Source organism: Oncorhynchus nerka, linkage group LG28, assembly GCF_034236695.1.
Source record: "Oncorhynchus nerka isolate Pitt River linkage group LG28, Oner_Uvic_2.0, whole genome shotgun sequence".
Classification (NCBI taxonomy): Eukaryota; Metazoa; Chordata; class Actinopteri; order Salmoniformes; family Salmonidae; genus Oncorhynchus; species Oncorhynchus nerka.
This window is the reverse complement of record NC_088423.1, coordinates 39,372,521-39,389,293: the sequence shown is the minus strand read 5'-3', so window position 1 is coordinate 39,389,293 and position 16,773 is coordinate 39,372,521. Positions and strand designations below refer to the sequence as shown.

The window sequence follows — 16,773 nt, the reverse complement described above, 5'->3', positions numbered from 1 at the left end:
GAGCCAAATTAAACATGTACATATACTCTATGTACTTTTCAAAAGAGCTAAAAAGCCAGACGTTTATCAACTAGAGGTGTTTAGAGCAAGCAGGTCTACCGATGGATCAGGCTAATGGAGAATTGTATTCATCTGTTGGAGTAAGAGTGAAAGTGTTTGTGCTTGCACACATTACACTTGCCTCGAGACAGGTTTTTTGACAAGGGATGCGGGTTGGATTGCTGACAGCGGAGTGAGGATAGGCTATTTGAGTCCAGCCCAAGGTTTGTGCTTGGCAACGGTGTCCACAGCGCGCAAAAAAACGACCAGCCTCTGGAGTAAAAATAACTTTTTCAACTGCAAGAACTAAATCTTGCCTGTGGGGAAAAAAAGCAGAAATAGCGCTGACTGCAGGAAAATTGTTTATAAAAGTTATGCAGGCGATGCATGTTGTGGTTAACATAATATCTTATTCATAGGTTCCCCCCGACTGTAGGCCCCTGTAGGGAGTGCCCTACCAGCCTTAAACAGAGAGACTGGAAGTCCCATAAGTCAGTGCAGAGGAAAACAAAGCATTCAGGAAGTGGCCTTTTCGGTTTTATTTACAAGGCCCTACATCGTCCTATTTCTTTGCAAATAAAATACATTTTTACTGTATCCTTATTCAGTCCTTATAAATCCCTGATTGAGACTCAACAGGAGTTGAGGAAAGGAGAGAGTTATTAGATATCCGATAGGAATCCAGTCATTCCAGTCTTAGCATGCAATTAGGACATCTCCTCTCTACACCATTGGGCTATGTTCCCTCCGCCTGTCTGTGTTTTACGGTGTGATGAGATGAGACCTCTGGTCTTTAATGACAGGAAGTACTCTGGCCTTTTGGGAAATTACAAATCAACATGGCATCTGTGTTCTCCATCATCTGCTAAGTTTACAGAGGCTGACCGCTACCAAACCATTAGTCCACTCTGTCATTAGAACTGTTTTCACCATTTCAAGAGATCAGTGTTTGAGTTTATTTTGTCCCATATTTACACTTTGTAATTAGCAATCATGACATAAAGGCAATGTAATTATCAGTTCCTGCAGGAAGACATTTACAGTATGAAGTGAGGGACATCATATTGTTAATTAGAGTTTCCCCGATTATTTAAAGCCTTTGATGGTAAAATGCTGGATATCGTTGTGGATCTGACAGAATCAATCACATCAGAACTACACACAGAAATGTCATCAAGTCCACAGAATTCTATACTTCAAGCCTATATGCAGTATGTGTTTATTTACTTTCACTCACGCAGAGGTGTTTCTACAATCGTTACAGTTCCTCCTATAAAACGTTGACATATTTTTCATTTGTTTGAGTAATGTTTTGTTTTTGAAGCAGTATAGGACATTTGAAACTGACGTGAGTCTCTGTGTTCCCACGTCCTCTCTGTGGCCCGACAGAGGAGAAGTATATGACGGTGCAGCCATACACCAGCGAGGGAAAGGATGAGATCGCCTTTGAGAAAGGAGTCATCGTGGAGGTCATCCAGAAGAACCTGGAGGGTTGGTGGTTCATCAGGTAAGGCCATGATTTGTGCTCCAACCTCAATATAAACTGTTGCCTGTTTATACTGTCTCTCAATTATGGTTATTCTCACTCATGACCACCCCTCTCTCCCCTTTCCTTCCATTCTCTCTTCCTCTCCCCAGGTACCAGGATAAGGAGGGCTGGGCCCCGGCCTCCTACCTGAAGAAGGTGATGGAGGACTTCTCTCCCCGTAGTAGTAATAAGAAGACCCCTTTGACTGGCCCGGTGGAGATAATCAGCAACATCATGGAGATCAGCAACCTGCTGAACAAGAAGGCCCTGAGTGAGAAGGACGTGCAGACAGACGGCCAGCCAGAGGACAACCCCCTAACCACCCCCTCCCTGGTCAAGAGGCAGATCAGCCTGCCCATACCATGCTCTAGCTCGGACTTCAGCCCTGGTGCCGCACTGGTGGATGTTAAGGGCAAAGTAGAATCAGCCTCTCCAGTCATAGCCCGCATCGCTCCTCACAGAATAGAGATCGGTGAGTTGTCATTCAGAGACTGAATTGAAAGTTATAACGGTTTGTTAAACTAATACACTCACAAAATGTTATATCTATCAAATTTTGTTCTCTCTAGGCTCCCCAATCCTCAGACAAAAGCCACCTCCTCGCAGAGATGCAACTCTGGTCAGTATGAAACAAATCATAAATCCTCTATAGATGTAAAGTCCCCTAATTAGGGGGCGATCATAATTTTCCTGTACAGAAAATTATGCCAATTTTGTACTCTCACTAAATATGATCACATCCATTTTACAGTTATGAGGAAGGTGGAATCTTATAGTTAGTTATTTATAATTTGATTGTTACTATATGAAAAACAGCGCCACCAACTGGTGATGGACTTCGAAAAATGAAGGTGCCGGTTTAGATAAGGGACAATCACTCTGGGTACCCGGTTAGAGGCACAGTGACAATCAGGACATGGACTCAAGTTCAACCCTTTTATTGCCTCAGACACACACAGCTTTATGGTGTAGTTGAATGAATGGTATACTGAGAAATGCAAAGAAACGGGAAATATGTGTTAAAAGGTTTAAGGTGTAATAGCAGATGATGAGTAATAATGACATAAGCAGAAATATGGCATATTATACAGTAACATAATGACAATAACAACTAGCAGCAAGGGTTTAGCACTAGTACAAAGTAGGATGTAGCAGCATAGCCTAACGTGAAATAGCATAAATCAATTAGCATGAGGGAGCAGGTAATAGTAACAGAGTAGCATAGCTTAGCAGTAATGGCAAATGACTAGCAGTACTAATCAAGCAATTAGCATTAAGTAATGATAGCGCATCATTAGCCTTAGAAATTAGCTAACAGTGGTAAACAGTGTATAATTGTCTTATGAAGTGCAAAGGTAATAACTATAAACCAGCAATAATAACTTATAAATAGCAGTAAACATTATATAAATTGTTCATAGAGTGCAATGTTAATGGCTATAAACCCCAGCAACAATAGCAGCAGTAACAGTAAAATAACAGCCAGGCTGTTAGACAACCACCATTTTAGGCCATAGGGGCCCATTCTAAGGGAATTTGCACATGACCTCAACTAAACAAACAAGTGCAGGAGTTATTAGCATGTTTTAACCACTACTATGTAAATGCTAGATTATTGGACACTCAACAAGAAGGTCTGACGCTCTTACATTTCAGTGTTGTGATGCCAAAATTCTAGCAAAATGTATAGCGCATAGAATTAAAAAGGTATTGTCGGATATGAATTCTAATCAGACAGGTTTTTTACATGGACGATAAATTGGAGATAATATAAGACAAGTACTGGAAACAATAGAACACTTTGAAAAATCTGGGAAACCAGGCCTGCTATTCATAGCTGACTTTGAAAAGGCTTTAGAGAAAGTACGACTGCAGTTTATATATAAATGCCTGGAACATTTCAATTTTGGAGAATCTCTTATATAATGGGTTAAAATCATGTATAATAATCCACGGTGTAAAACAGTAAAAAATTGTAAGGGGTGTGTAACTGGTGGAAGGGAAGTCAAACGCAGGAGAGCAGAACTTGGTAAATAGCCAGAGCCGTTTAATAAACATAACTACCGGCATACAAAAAACAACAAACACATGGGCACCAAACCCGTATCGCACCAGTCACACAATGCACACATACTTACAATAAACAATTCCCAACAAGGACATGGGGGAAACAGAGGGAACATATACAACATGTAATTAGGGAATTGAAACCAGGTGAGTGTGAAAACAAGCCAAAACAAATGGAAAAATGGATCGACGATGGCTAGAAGACCGGTTACGTCGACCGCCGAACACCGCCCGAACAAGGAGAGGAACCGACTTCGGCAGAAGTCGTGACAATAATGGCTACTTCTGAAAGTTTGAAACTGTTGAGGAGTAAAACAAGGTTGTCCACTATCGGCATATGTATTTATTATGCCCTCCAAAGGTTAGCTATTAAAATCAGATCCAACAATAATATCAAGGGGTTAGAAATCCAGGGTTTAAACACAAAAGTGTCATTGTACGCTGATCATTCATGGTTTCTTTTAAATCCACAATTAGAATCCCTCCACAGCCTCATAGAGGATTTAGATACTTTTTCTAACCTCTCTGGATTACAACCAAATTATGATCATGTACTAAATGATGTATTGGATAACTAAAAATACATATTTTACATTACCGTGTAGTTTACCAATTAAATGGTCTAATGGTGAAGTAGACATGCTCGGTATACATATCCCCAAATAAATAAATGATCTCCCTCCAATATATTTTAATAGAAAGTTAGCAAAAATAGATAATATCTTGCTACGATGGAAAGGAAAATGCCTGTCTATTTGTGGAAAAATCACCCTGATTAACTCTTTAGTCATATCCCAGTTTACCTATTTGCTTATGGTCTTGCCTACACCTAGCGAACAGTTCAAATTAAATGGGCCTATTTATATAATGAATATGAATTCGGAGGGCAGAAATGATTACATATTGAAGCATTAGACTTTAAAGGCTAACTTAAATGTATGGAAATGTCTCCTCTACCCAAACTTAGGGAAGGGAGAAAAAGTAGGGAACTTGTCTATCGGCCCTGCATTAAAGACCATAATTGGTTAAAGAAAATTGTGATAAATAAAAAAGTATAGAAGTTTCATTTAAGGACCAACAAATTGACAGTTGTGCCATATAGATTGCAAAATAGCTACGAAGAGATTTTCGACGTACGGATTCCATGGTACGTGTTTATGAACTGGTACACAAAACGACATCAGATTGAAATCTTACAATTGTTCATTTTGAATTATTATACAAAATTATTGCAACCAGTAGAATGTTATATATATGGGGGATACAATCTTCCCAGCTCTGCAGATTTTGCTGTGAAGAGACAGAATCAACCATTTTTTACTGTCCATATGTAGCTTGTTTTTGGTCATAGATGTAGGAATGGCTGAAGAATTGCAACATTTACCTGGAGCTAACTCTGCAGATAGCACTACTGGGTGATCTGAAAAGTCATAGTCAATCGATCAATAATATAATACTTTTAGCAAAAGTGTATATTTTTTATTTATTTACAATCTGTAAAAAAATATGAGAATAGAAAGGTTCAGAACTTTTGTGAAACATCACAGCACAGTATGAATCCAATATGGATGGTGTTAACCTCTTGCTTCTACTCGGGACGCTTGCGTCCCAACTAGAGCTCTGGAAATGCAAATGCGCTACGCTAAATGCTAATAGTATTAGTTAAAACTCAAAAGTTCATTAAAATACACATGCAGGGTATCGAATTAAAGCTACACTCGTTGTGAATCCAGGCAACAAGTCAGATTTTTAAAATGCTTTTCGGCGAAAGCATGAGAAGCTATTATCTGATAGCATGTAACACCCCAAAAGACCCGCAGGGGACGTAAACAAAATAATTAGCATTTCGGCGTTACACAAACCGCACAATAAAATAGAAAACATTCATTACCTTTCACCATCTTCTTTGTTGGCACTCCTAGATGTCCCATAAACACTATTTGGGTCTTTATTTCGATTAAATCGGTCCATATAAAGCCTAGATATCGTTATATGTAGACTGTGTGATAAACGAAAAAAACATAGTTTCAAAACGTAACGTCATTTTTTTAAATTCAAAAAGTCGACGATAAACTTTCACAAAGCACTTAATAAGCACTTAAACGTTAATAAGCGATAAAATTCATCAGGAGGCGATGTAAAGATCATTAGCTGTCCGTCTGGAAAAATGTCCGGCTAGAAACTCAACGAAAATATCCGGTCCTAGACCTGAGGAGATACGGTGCCCTGCATGTGTTTGACCAAGAAAAACCTCGAAGGGAAATGACAAGACTCTAGACACCGTGTGGAAGCTGTAGGTACTGCAACCTAAAGGTTCACCTTTATCAATGGGTTCAAGTAGCGCATGGATATATTTTCCCATTTTCAGTGATCAGTTTTTCCTGTGCTTTTCGATGTAAATGCCGTTCTGGTAAAGCCACAGCAGTGATTTAACCAGTTTTATAAACGTCTGAGTGTTTTCTATCCACACAGACTAAGCAAATGCATATACTATATTCCTGGCATGAGTAGCAGGGCGCTGAAATGTTGCGCGATTTTTAACAGAATGTTCAAAAAAGTAGAGGGTCGACTTAAGAGGTTAAAAGATAGATGGGAGGGGTCGAATGAAGCTGAAGGTTGGGAATAATAACAACTAATAACAACAAGATAACTAATGTAAAAAATATTATTTATGTATGTATATGTGTATATGTTTATATATATTTGCAAAAAAATATACGGGGGATTTTAAGTGATGCTGACATTGATGGAGCTACAGTCTTCCAATTCATGCGGTTGATTCCAGGGCTCTGTGCAGGCCAATCAAGTTCTTCCACACCGATCTCCACAACCCATTTCTGTATTAACCTCGCTCTGTGCACGGGGGCATTGTCATGCTGAAACAGGAAAGGGCCTTCCCCAAACTGTTGCCACAAAGTTGGAAGCACAGAATTATCTAGCATATCGTGCTGTAGCGTTAAGATTTCCCTTCACTGAAACAAAGGTGCCTAGCCAGAACCATGAAAAACATCCCCAGACCATTATTCCTCCTCCAACAAACTTTACAGTTGGCACTATGCATTCGGGCAGGTATTGTTCTCCTGGCATCCGCCAAACCCAGATTTGTCTGTCGGACCGCCAGATGGTGAAGCTTGATTCATCATTCCAGAGCACGTGTTTCCACTGCTCCAGAGTCCAATTGTGGCGAGCTTTACACCACTCCAGCCTCATCTCTTGGCATTGCGCATGTTAATCTTAGGCTTGTGTGCGGCTGCTCGGCCATGGAAACCCATTTCTTGAAGCTCCCAACGTACAGTTATTGTGCTGACATTTCTTCCAGAGGCAGTTTGGAACTCGGTAGTGAGTGTTGCAACTGAGGACAGATTATTTTTATGCCCTACACGCTTTAGCACCTGGCGGCCCCGTTCTGTGAGCTTGTGTGGCCTACCACTTCACGGCTGAGCTGTTGTTTCCACTTCACAATAACAGCACTTCCAGTTGACCGGGGCAGCTCTAGCAGGGCAGAAATCTGACGAACAGACTTGTTGGAAAGGTGGCATCCTACAGTATGACGGTGCCACGTTGAAAGTCACTGAGCTCTTCAGTAAGGCCATTCTACTGCCAATGTTTGTCTATAGAGATTGTATGGCTGTGTGCTCGGTTTTATACACCTGTCAGCTACTGGTGTGGCTGTAATAGGTGAATCCACTATTTGAAGGGGTGTCCACATCCTTTGGCATGGCTATTGCCGAAATTCTCTAATAACCTACAAACCACACAGAAGAACAATGTAAACACTTTACCATTTAAATAACAATAATAAAATGTAAAGTATAAATACAAAGTATTAGCCATTTAACACCATTGTAAAAAGCGAATTACCCTCAACAACATTATGTACATGACCTGGTGGGTGAAGAGAATCACTTACTCATCATCGACGCATTCAGATCACACCAGGGAGGTTCAGAGTTTAGAATCCTTTGCAGAAAAGAGCCGATAGAAATATCCAGTTGTGGTAGAGTAGCCTACTCCTTTCACTGGAAAAATGAAACTGACTTTTGACCCCGGGATGGGCCTGATTCTTATCATTTTTAAAAACTTTTTTTGTGTGTTTAGCAGATGCTCTTATCCAGAGCGATTTACAGGAGCAATTAGGGTTAAGTGCCTTGCTCAAAGGCACATTGACATATTTTTCACCTTGTCGGCTCTGGAATTCGAACCAGCGACCTTTCGGTTACTGGCCCAATGATTTTAATCGGTAGGCAACCTACCGCCCTTACATCAGTTCCGGCCTAAAGTTCCTATTGGCTCAGGGTCAAGGTGTGCCGGGTCAAGGGTCCCATGAAAGGTCAGAGGTGTAACCTGTAAACAGACACTTCACTCCTCCAAGGCAGAGAGGGAGAGCATCCTTCCCACTGCAGCAGACTTTCAGTAAATGTAAGCAACTCTATACTCAGGGGGAGAGGATTTTTAACACTACGTATATTTAGAAAGTATTTGAGTCATTTCAAGGCCTATTCCTCAACTTTTGTTGACCTAGTCCAATTCCTATTGAGTCATTTCAAGACCTATCCTCAATTTCATGTTTTAATATTTTGATCATATTTTTACTATGTACTTGTGCTTTTGTCCTAAAAAGCAATTTATAAAAACATTTACAAGAATGATGAGATTGTAATCTTTCTTGCAGCGTTACTAGTTATTCTTTATGGCCTTCTCATGATAAATAATTGCTTTTGGGTATGTCTATTTAGGGGGAAATCGACATCTAACAGGATCGTTATTTTAAATTGGAAGTTGAACTCTATTCCTTTTAACAGTATCAGCTGTGCAATTCACATAATGCTGTAACATTTTTTCCACTCAGGGATTCAATTTACCCTCGCCACCAGAGCCCCCTACTGTTGAAGCAGAGTACTACACCATTGCAGAGTTCCAGTCCGTCATTTCAGATGGCATCAGTTTTAATGGAGGGCAGAAAGCAGATGTAAGCTTCTTTTATGTATACTTTGGAGTGCATGCATGTCCAATGTGTTATTGTTTTTGACCTTGTTCAGTTAAATTCTTGAAATTGACAGATACTGCAGATACTTTTTTCATTTTTTATTTTACCCCTTTTTCTCCCCAATTTCGTGGTATCCAATTGTTTTAGTAGCTACTATCTTGTCTCATCAATACAACTCCCGTACGGGCTCGGAAGAGACGAAGGTTGAAAGTCATTCGTCGTCCGATACACAACCCAACCAAGCCGCACTGCTTCTTAACACAGCGCGCATCCAATCCGGAAGCCAGCCACACCAATGTGTCGGAGGAAACACTGTGCACCTGGCAACCTTGGTTAGCGCCCACTGCGCCCGGCCCGCCACAGGAGTCGCTGGTACGCGATGAGACAAGGACATCCCTACCGGCCAAGCCCTCCCTAACCCGGACGACGCTAAGCCAATTGTGCGTCGCCCCACGGACCTCCCGATCGCGGCCGGTTACAACAGAGCCTGGGCGCGAACCCAGAGTCTCTGATGGCACAGCTGGCGCTGCAGTACAGCACCTTTAACCACTGCGCCACCCGGGAGGCCTGATGATGCCTATTCTTACCAATGAATTCTCTCTGTTCTGTTTTGTAGGTGATCGAGAAGAACTCTGGTGGCTGGTGGTATATCCAGATTGGTGAGAAAGAGGGCTGGGCTCCCTGCTCCTACATCGACAAACGAAAGAAGCCCAACCTAAACCGCAGAACCAGCACTCTGAGCCGGCCCAAAGTCCCGCCCCCAGCCCCACCCGTCAAGAAGCAGGACTCTGAGGAGACTGTCCCTACCAGCATTCCTGGTTCCGAGGCTCCAGAGTCCCCTGCATCTCCCGGAAGGCCTGTGTACGAGGAGCCAGAATATGATATTCCTGCCATTGGGTTTGATCTGGAGTCAGAGTTTGAGTTCCTCAGGACAGATGAGTCCTCAGCGGATGGGAAGAACGAGGATAGCTCCTCAGAGAAGGGCTCTCACCTTTCCTCCAAGCCATCTCCGTCCTCTTCTCTCCATAGCGCCTCCTTCAAGATGTGCGAGTCGTCCGAGGACGTGGGGCAGGAAGAGGAGGAGCCTGAGGGAGAGGAGTGTATCTATGAGAATGACTGCTTCATGCCTTTCAGAGAGATGCCTTATACACAATCCAGTGGCGACTCAGACTTCCTGAAGATTAGTGCCCCGTTGGAGACTAGCAAAGCTGAAAACTCTCACTCCATGTTTGGGGCAAGGAGAAAAGGGAAGACTATCCAGCTGAACGGCAGCCAGTCCCTGTCTCAAACCAAAGCAGAGGCCGGGGCATCCAGCTCCAAACCTGCCTCTACAGAGTCCAACCCAGATCTCTCCAAGCAGTCCAGGCCCAAGAAGGACAAAGAGGAGCACAAGATGGGCTCCACCAAGTCCTCCACCAAACCTAAGCCATTGGTCAGGCCTAAGCCCCAGCTGGCCAAGGCCTCCAGTGCAGAGAAAATGGACATCGGCAGCCTCCGGAGACAACTTAGGCCTACAGGCCAGCTGAAGAAGGGCTCCAGAGGAGAAGACTTTGAAACAGCCTCTGTCATCTCCTCTGAGGACTCTGTGTCCTCCCACAGCACCTCCGACATCTCCTCCATCTATTCTAAAGGCAGCCGGGGAGACTCAGACGAGGGCTGCAGTCTCTACCGCACCACAGAGGCCTATGAGAAGGTCCAGGACTCAGAGATAAGCTTCCCTCCCGGGGTGGAAGTGGAGGTGCTGGAGAAGCAGGAGAGCGGCTGGTGGTATGTCCGCTTGGGCGACACTGAGGGCTGGGCTCCAACCTTCTACCTGGAGCCTGTCAGGCAGCTAGACGACAAAGCTGGGTCAGAGTCCGATGGCACCCCTACCAAACTGGGCAGCCTGAGCAAGTCCAACAGCCTGGAGAAGAATGAGCAGAGAGTCCAGGCCTTGAACAACATCAACCAGAGCCTAAAGAGGAGCATACCACCCATCCCCTCCAAGCCTTTTGGCCTGTTCAATGGCTCTCAGAAGAATGTTTTGAAACAGCAGCAGGTGGTCAGGCCTCAGTCGGTCTTCATCTCCAAGCCAATCATCGACGGGCCAAACCCAGTAGGCTCCCTTAGGAGGGGTGAGTCACTCAATTCCACTGACCACCCACGCTCTAGTCCCACCTTGCGCCGCAACGCTTCCTTTGGTACTACCCCGCGGTGCCCAGTGCCGAATGGTAACATGTCAAACCGGAACAGACCCGGCACGGGAAGCTCCGAATCACTGGGCCGGGGGACTCAGAGGAACGGTCTACCTATTTCCACAGTGAAACCCAAAACCCACCTCATCCACAACAACCTCCGTGAGGTGTATGTCTCCATAGCGGATTACCATGGTGATGAGGAGACCATGGGGTTCCCCGAAGGAACGACTCTGGAGGTTCTGGAGAGGAACCCTAATGGGTGGTGGTACTGCCAGATCCTGGACGGAGGTCGACCTCGAAAAGGCTGGGTCCCTTCAAATTACCTGGAAAGGAAGAGCTAGTGACACACTAATATTCAGTGCATGTGCAATCAGGTCAGAGACCATGGAAGACAGTGGAAATGGACATGGAAAGATACTGTTTTTTTACAGTGTAAAGATGGAAATCAGAAGAGACCATTTATAGTATCATTGAAGTGGTATACTTTGTGTTTTCTAAACTGAGGGTGGCCAACCAATCCTGCATATAATTACTTGACATTTTATTATTATAATCTGAAGTGACAAAGAAAATACTTCAAAGTATACTTTTTTGACAGGATTTGATCTATTCACAGACAGCCGGGGGTTGGAACAAATACCTTTGGCATTAAAATCAGCAAAAGGTCAATCAAATATTTAACAAAATAATTAAACAAAGTGGTTGATTTGATGAAATGTGCTTTTTAATCCAAAATGGAAGAATAATGGGATTTGGACACCAGTGGAAGAGCTTTGGACAGCTTTGGCTGATCATGGTGAGATTTTGTGATATGATAACATTACTTAATGCTCTCCAATGGGCTACAAATTATTCACTTCTAATGATATTTGATCATATAATGTTTTTTTTAATGATTTCTTCTTTAAAGGTCCAACGCAGCCCTTTTTTTATATCAATATCAAATCATTTCTGGGTAAAAATAAGTAGCTTACTGTGATTGTTTTCAATTAAAATAGTCAAAAATAAACAAAAATAGCTTGTTAGCAAATAGCAATTGGTTTATTAACTAATTTACTCAAATAGCTTTTACTCTAAAAGGGCATTATCATATTTTTTTTTACAATTTCACAGTATTATTCCAACATCATAGTGTGTAAATATATATACAGTGCATTTGCAAAGTATTCAGACCCCTTCCCCTTTTCCACATTTTGTTACGTTACAGCCTTATTCTAAAATGGAGGAAATCCTCAGCAATCTACACACAATACCCATTACGACAAAGCAAAAACAGGGTTTTAAAACCTTATTTACATAAGAATTCAGACACTATGCTATGAGAATCGAAATTAAGCTCACCTGCATCCTGTTTCCTGTTTTGATCAACCTTGAGATGTTTCTACAACTTGATTGGAGTTCCTTGATTGGAGAAACTTCCAGAAGGACAACCATCTCTGCAGCACTCTACCAATCAGGCCTTTATGGTAGAGTGGCCAGACGGAAGCCACTTCTCAGTAAAATGCAGATGACAGCCCGCTTGAAATTTAACAAAATGCACCTTAATGTCTCTCAGACCATGAGAAACAAGATTCTCTGGTCTGATGAAACCAAGATTGAACTCTTTGGCCTGAATGCCAAGCGTAGCGTCACGTCTGTAGGAAACCTGGGACAGAGTACAGAGAGATCCTTGATAAAATCCTGCTCCAGAGCGCGACCCTAAGTACACAGCCAAGACAACGCAGGAGTGGCTTCGGGACAAGTCTCTGAATGTCCTTGAGTGGTCCAGCCAGAGCCCGGACTTGAAACCTGAAAATAGCTGTGCAGAAACACCCCTTCCAACCTGACAGAGTTTAAGAGGATCTGCAGGGAAGAATGGAACAAACTCCCCAAATACAGGTGTGCCAAGCTTGTAGCTTCATACCCAAGAAGACTCAAGGCTGTAATCCCTGCCAAAGGTTTTTCAACAAAGTACTGACTAAAGGGTCTGAATACTTATGGAAATGTAATATTTCAGTTTTTTATTTTTAATACATTTGCAAAAATATCTTAAAACCTTTTTTTGCTTTGTCACTATGGGGTATAATTTGTAGATTGACAAGGATTTTATTTTTTTGAATAAGGCTATAATGCAACAAAATGTTGAAAAAGTCAAGAGGTCTGAATACTTTCCGAATGCATTGTATATATAACACAGAAAAATGTAGTTTTTGCCTGCACTGGACCTTTAAAGCTTTTTGCATGTTTAAAATGTTTTGTTTAAGTAAACATTTATCTTGAAATGCTTTGTATGTTGTATTTAAAAGGTCTGTTGCTACACCTTCTCATATGTTAAATGCCATCTGCAGAATGTCTTGTGCATGTTTTTAAGTCACTTTGTTATGAAGCTTAATGTATATTTCATGTAATATTGTTTCATATGGCTATGTGTGTATGGCATATTGTTGTAGAGCTTTGTGAATGTGTTCTATCAGTTCATTTACAGCATGTAAGTCATTTGAAACCTCTTAAAAGCTACAGTCTGAGATTTGAAAAACAAAAATAAACAGCTGAGGGATAGGGCTAGGACAATTTTGGTTTATGACAAAGACAGACAGTTGTGCTGAAGGCATTTATAAGAATTTTCTTCCAGAATCAATGGGTAAATATGAAGAATTGAAATAACCATTAAACAGCTTCCCAAGTTGCGGACTGTAGCTTTAATGTAATTCTTTATCAATGTTTCATGATTTTCTTGATGACACTCTACCTAATGTTTTATACGTACAGTATGTATCATTCGCCACCTTAGAAGTGTATTTCTGCTCTGGTCTTGTGACAAAATAAGTCAGCCTACTGTATATTTGAAGGAGTGGTAAATCAGCACATTTTTTTCGCTCTTCAGAATCGTCTATTAAACCGTACATTTTAATGAACTACCTTTTAAGGTGTTTGCTAGGTTGTAAAAAAAAATTACAAAATAAATGATGAGCTGCTTATGCACTTCCATTATTTAATTTAATTTACCAGAGCAAGGAATATTGGACTTGAATATTGGAATTGAGGCTTTGCATTGGCTTTCAAAACCAAACCCCAGCGATGTGTTGAATAGCAATTCTAATTCCAATAACTTTAAATTGTGATCTTATCTGAGAGGGAACAAATCGATTACATTTAAAATCCTTTATTTATACCACAAGGGGCTTGCAGGCAGCAGTGCAAATGCATAAAACAATGACCCACCTGGTGCTACTCATAACTCATATCGGGAAAGACTTTGATACTCTTGCCCCTTTGAAAAGGAGGCACATACAGTATTTAAAAAGGTGTACTCTTAATAATGCTGTGTAGTATAAATGTTTATGTTTGAACATATATTCTAGCTACATAACTTTTTAAATGAAGTATTTCAAGTAATTAATTCCCTATTTTGAACTAACATCTAGTTACATTGAGTTAATCTTACCCGGTTTTACATAAAATGGAATAGAACTGATTTATCTATGGATAGGTCACATTACATACTTTCTTGCCCAAGCCCAAAATTCTCAATTTATTTTAATAAAGCTGGCCCTCTTATGGCTGATGTTCAAGACTGCTGAAATATGGTTCCAATGAATGATCCTATTCTGCCAGTTTTATTTGACATACAAGTGTCCTTTGTCATTGTCTGCTGGACAGTATGGAATCTAACTTTAGTTTTAGAGCTTGCTACATTACAGAAATGTTATTTATATTATTCAGCAGAGAGAACGTTCATTTTATGATTACATGTGAACAATAATAATGAATTAATTGTGAATAAATGCACTTTCTGCATTACCCCAGTGTGCATTTCGTTTAAAGATGTCATTCTTTTACAGAATGAATTATGATTATTTTAATTTCTTCATCTTGTATGTTTCAAGGTATGAGACACCTTGGGGGTAATGCAAACTAAAGTGCCTCAAACGTTAACGCATCATACTATTCAAAGCAGTGAAGAAAAGAGATGCAACAGATTGAGTGGCTGTCTTCATTTTAGGTAATGAGGCTGTTATGATTCTCAGTAGTTAAGTGGATTTTTCTGCAAGAATCTGATCTTGTGCATTACTCTCTGAGCTGAATTTGTGTTGCTTACTCCATAATATTGCATTGCTGTTGACCAGCCGAAGCTCACTATAGTTTCGTATTGACCCTACTGGATTGGCTGTTGATACTTAGCGCAACCTAACCTGCCTGCTAGCACCAACATAACAGCATTTTGGTATTTGTTTCATTAGTCCATTGTTGATATAGTCCCAAAATGTCAGCAATCAAGTTTTGAAGATATACAGTGCAATCAAAAAGTTCAGACCCCTTCCCTTTTACATATTTTGTTACCTTACAGCTTTATTCTAAAATGGATTAAATACATTTTTTAAAATCACATTTACATAAGTATTCAGAATTTTTACTCACTACTTTGTTGAAGCACCTTTGGCAGCGATTATAGCCTCGAGTCTCCTTGAGTATGACGCTACATGCTTGGTACACCTATATTTGGGGAGTTTCTACCATTCTTATCTGAAGATCCTCTCAAGCTCTTTCAGGTTGGATGGGGATGGTTGCTGCACAGCTATCTTCAAGTCTCTCAAGAGATTTTTGATCCGGTTCAAGTCCTGGCTCTTGTCTGGGCCACTCACGGACATTCAGAGACTTGTCCTGGCTGTGTGAAATTTTTGCCAATGTTTTTATTTTAAGCAGAAATACCTTTATTTAAATAAGTATTCAGAGTCTTTGCTATGAGACTTGAAATTGAGCTCAGGTGCATCCTGTTTTTATTGATCATCCTTGAGATGTTTCTTCAACTTGATTGGAGTCCACCTGTGGTAAATTCAAATGATTGGGCATTATTTGGCAGGGTACCTAAACATTTATGCAGCATTGAATGTCCCCAAGAACACAGTGGGCTCCATTTCTTAATTTTTTAATTTTTTATTTCACCTTTATTTAACCAGGTAGGCTAGTTGAGAACAAGTTCTCATTTGCAACTGCGACCTGGCCAAGATAAAGCATAGCAGTATGAACAGACAACACAGAGTTACACATGGAGTAAACAGTTAACAAGTCAATAACACAGTAGAAAAAAAAGAGAAAAAAAGGGGAGTCTATATACATTGTGTGCAAAAGGCATGAGGAGGTAGGCGAATAATTACAATTTTGCAGATTAACACTGGAGTCATAAATGATCAGATGGTCATGTACAGGTAGAGATATTGGTGTGCAAAAGAGCAGAAAAGTAAATAAATAAAAACAGTATGGGGATGAGGTAGGTAAAAATGGGTGGGCTATTTACCGATAGACTATGTACAGCTGCAGCGATCGGTTAGCTGCTCAGATAGCAGATGTTTGAAGTTGGTGAGGGAGATAAAAGTCTCCAACTTCAGCGATTTTTGCAATTCGTTCCAGTCACAGGCAGCAGAGAACTGGAACGAAAGGCGGCCAAATGAGGTGTTGGCTTTAGGGATGATCAGTGAGATACACCTGCTGGAGCGCGTGCTACGGATGGGTGTTGCCATCGTGACCAGTGAACTGAGATAAGGCGGAGCTTTACCTAGCATGGACTTGTAAATGACCTGGAGCCAGTGGGTCTGGCGACGAATATGTAGCGAGGGCCAGCCGACTAGAGCATACAAGTCGCAGTGGTGGGTGGTATAAGGTGCTTTAGTGACAAAACGGATGGCACTGTGATAAACTGCATCCCGTTTGCTGAGTAGAGTGTTGGAAAAAAAATGAAGAAAAAATGAAAAATGAAGAAGTTTGGAATCACCAAGACTCATCCTTGAGCTGGCTGCCCGGCCAAATTGAGCAATCGGGGGAGAACGGCCTTAGTCAGGGAGGTGACCAAGAACCCGATGGTCACTCTGACAGAGCTCCAAAGTTCCTCTGTGAAGATGGGAGAACCTTCCAGAAGGACAACCATTTCTGCAACCCTCCACCAATCAGGCCTTTATGATAGAGTGGCCAGACGGAAGCCACTCCTCAGTAAAAGTCAA

General features: G+C 41.4%; 1 protein-coding gene across 1 annotated transcript in view; it reads left to right on the top strand.

The window, feature by feature from the left end:
- LOC115113218 (SH3 and PX domain-containing protein 2A-like) overlaps nucleotides 1–14,578 on the top strand; it is a 97,193-nt gene extending 82,615 nt beyond the window's left edge. The window contains exons 10-14 of the mRNA XM_029640612.2: nucleotides 1,429–1,546; nucleotides 1,678–2,039; nucleotides 2,137–2,186; nucleotides 8,484–8,603; nucleotides 9,238–14,578. Of these exons, the coding sequence (XP_029496472.2) occupies nucleotides 1,429–1,546; nucleotides 1,678–2,039; nucleotides 2,137–2,186; nucleotides 8,484–8,603; nucleotides 9,238–11,139 (2,552 nt within the window). The 3' untranslated portion in view covers nucleotides 11,140–14,578. The remainder of the gene's footprint in view (nucleotides 1–1,428; nucleotides 1,547–1,677; nucleotides 2,040–2,136; nucleotides 2,187–8,483; nucleotides 8,604–9,237) is intronic.
- Nucleotides 14,579–16,773: the final 2,195 nt, after the last annotated feature.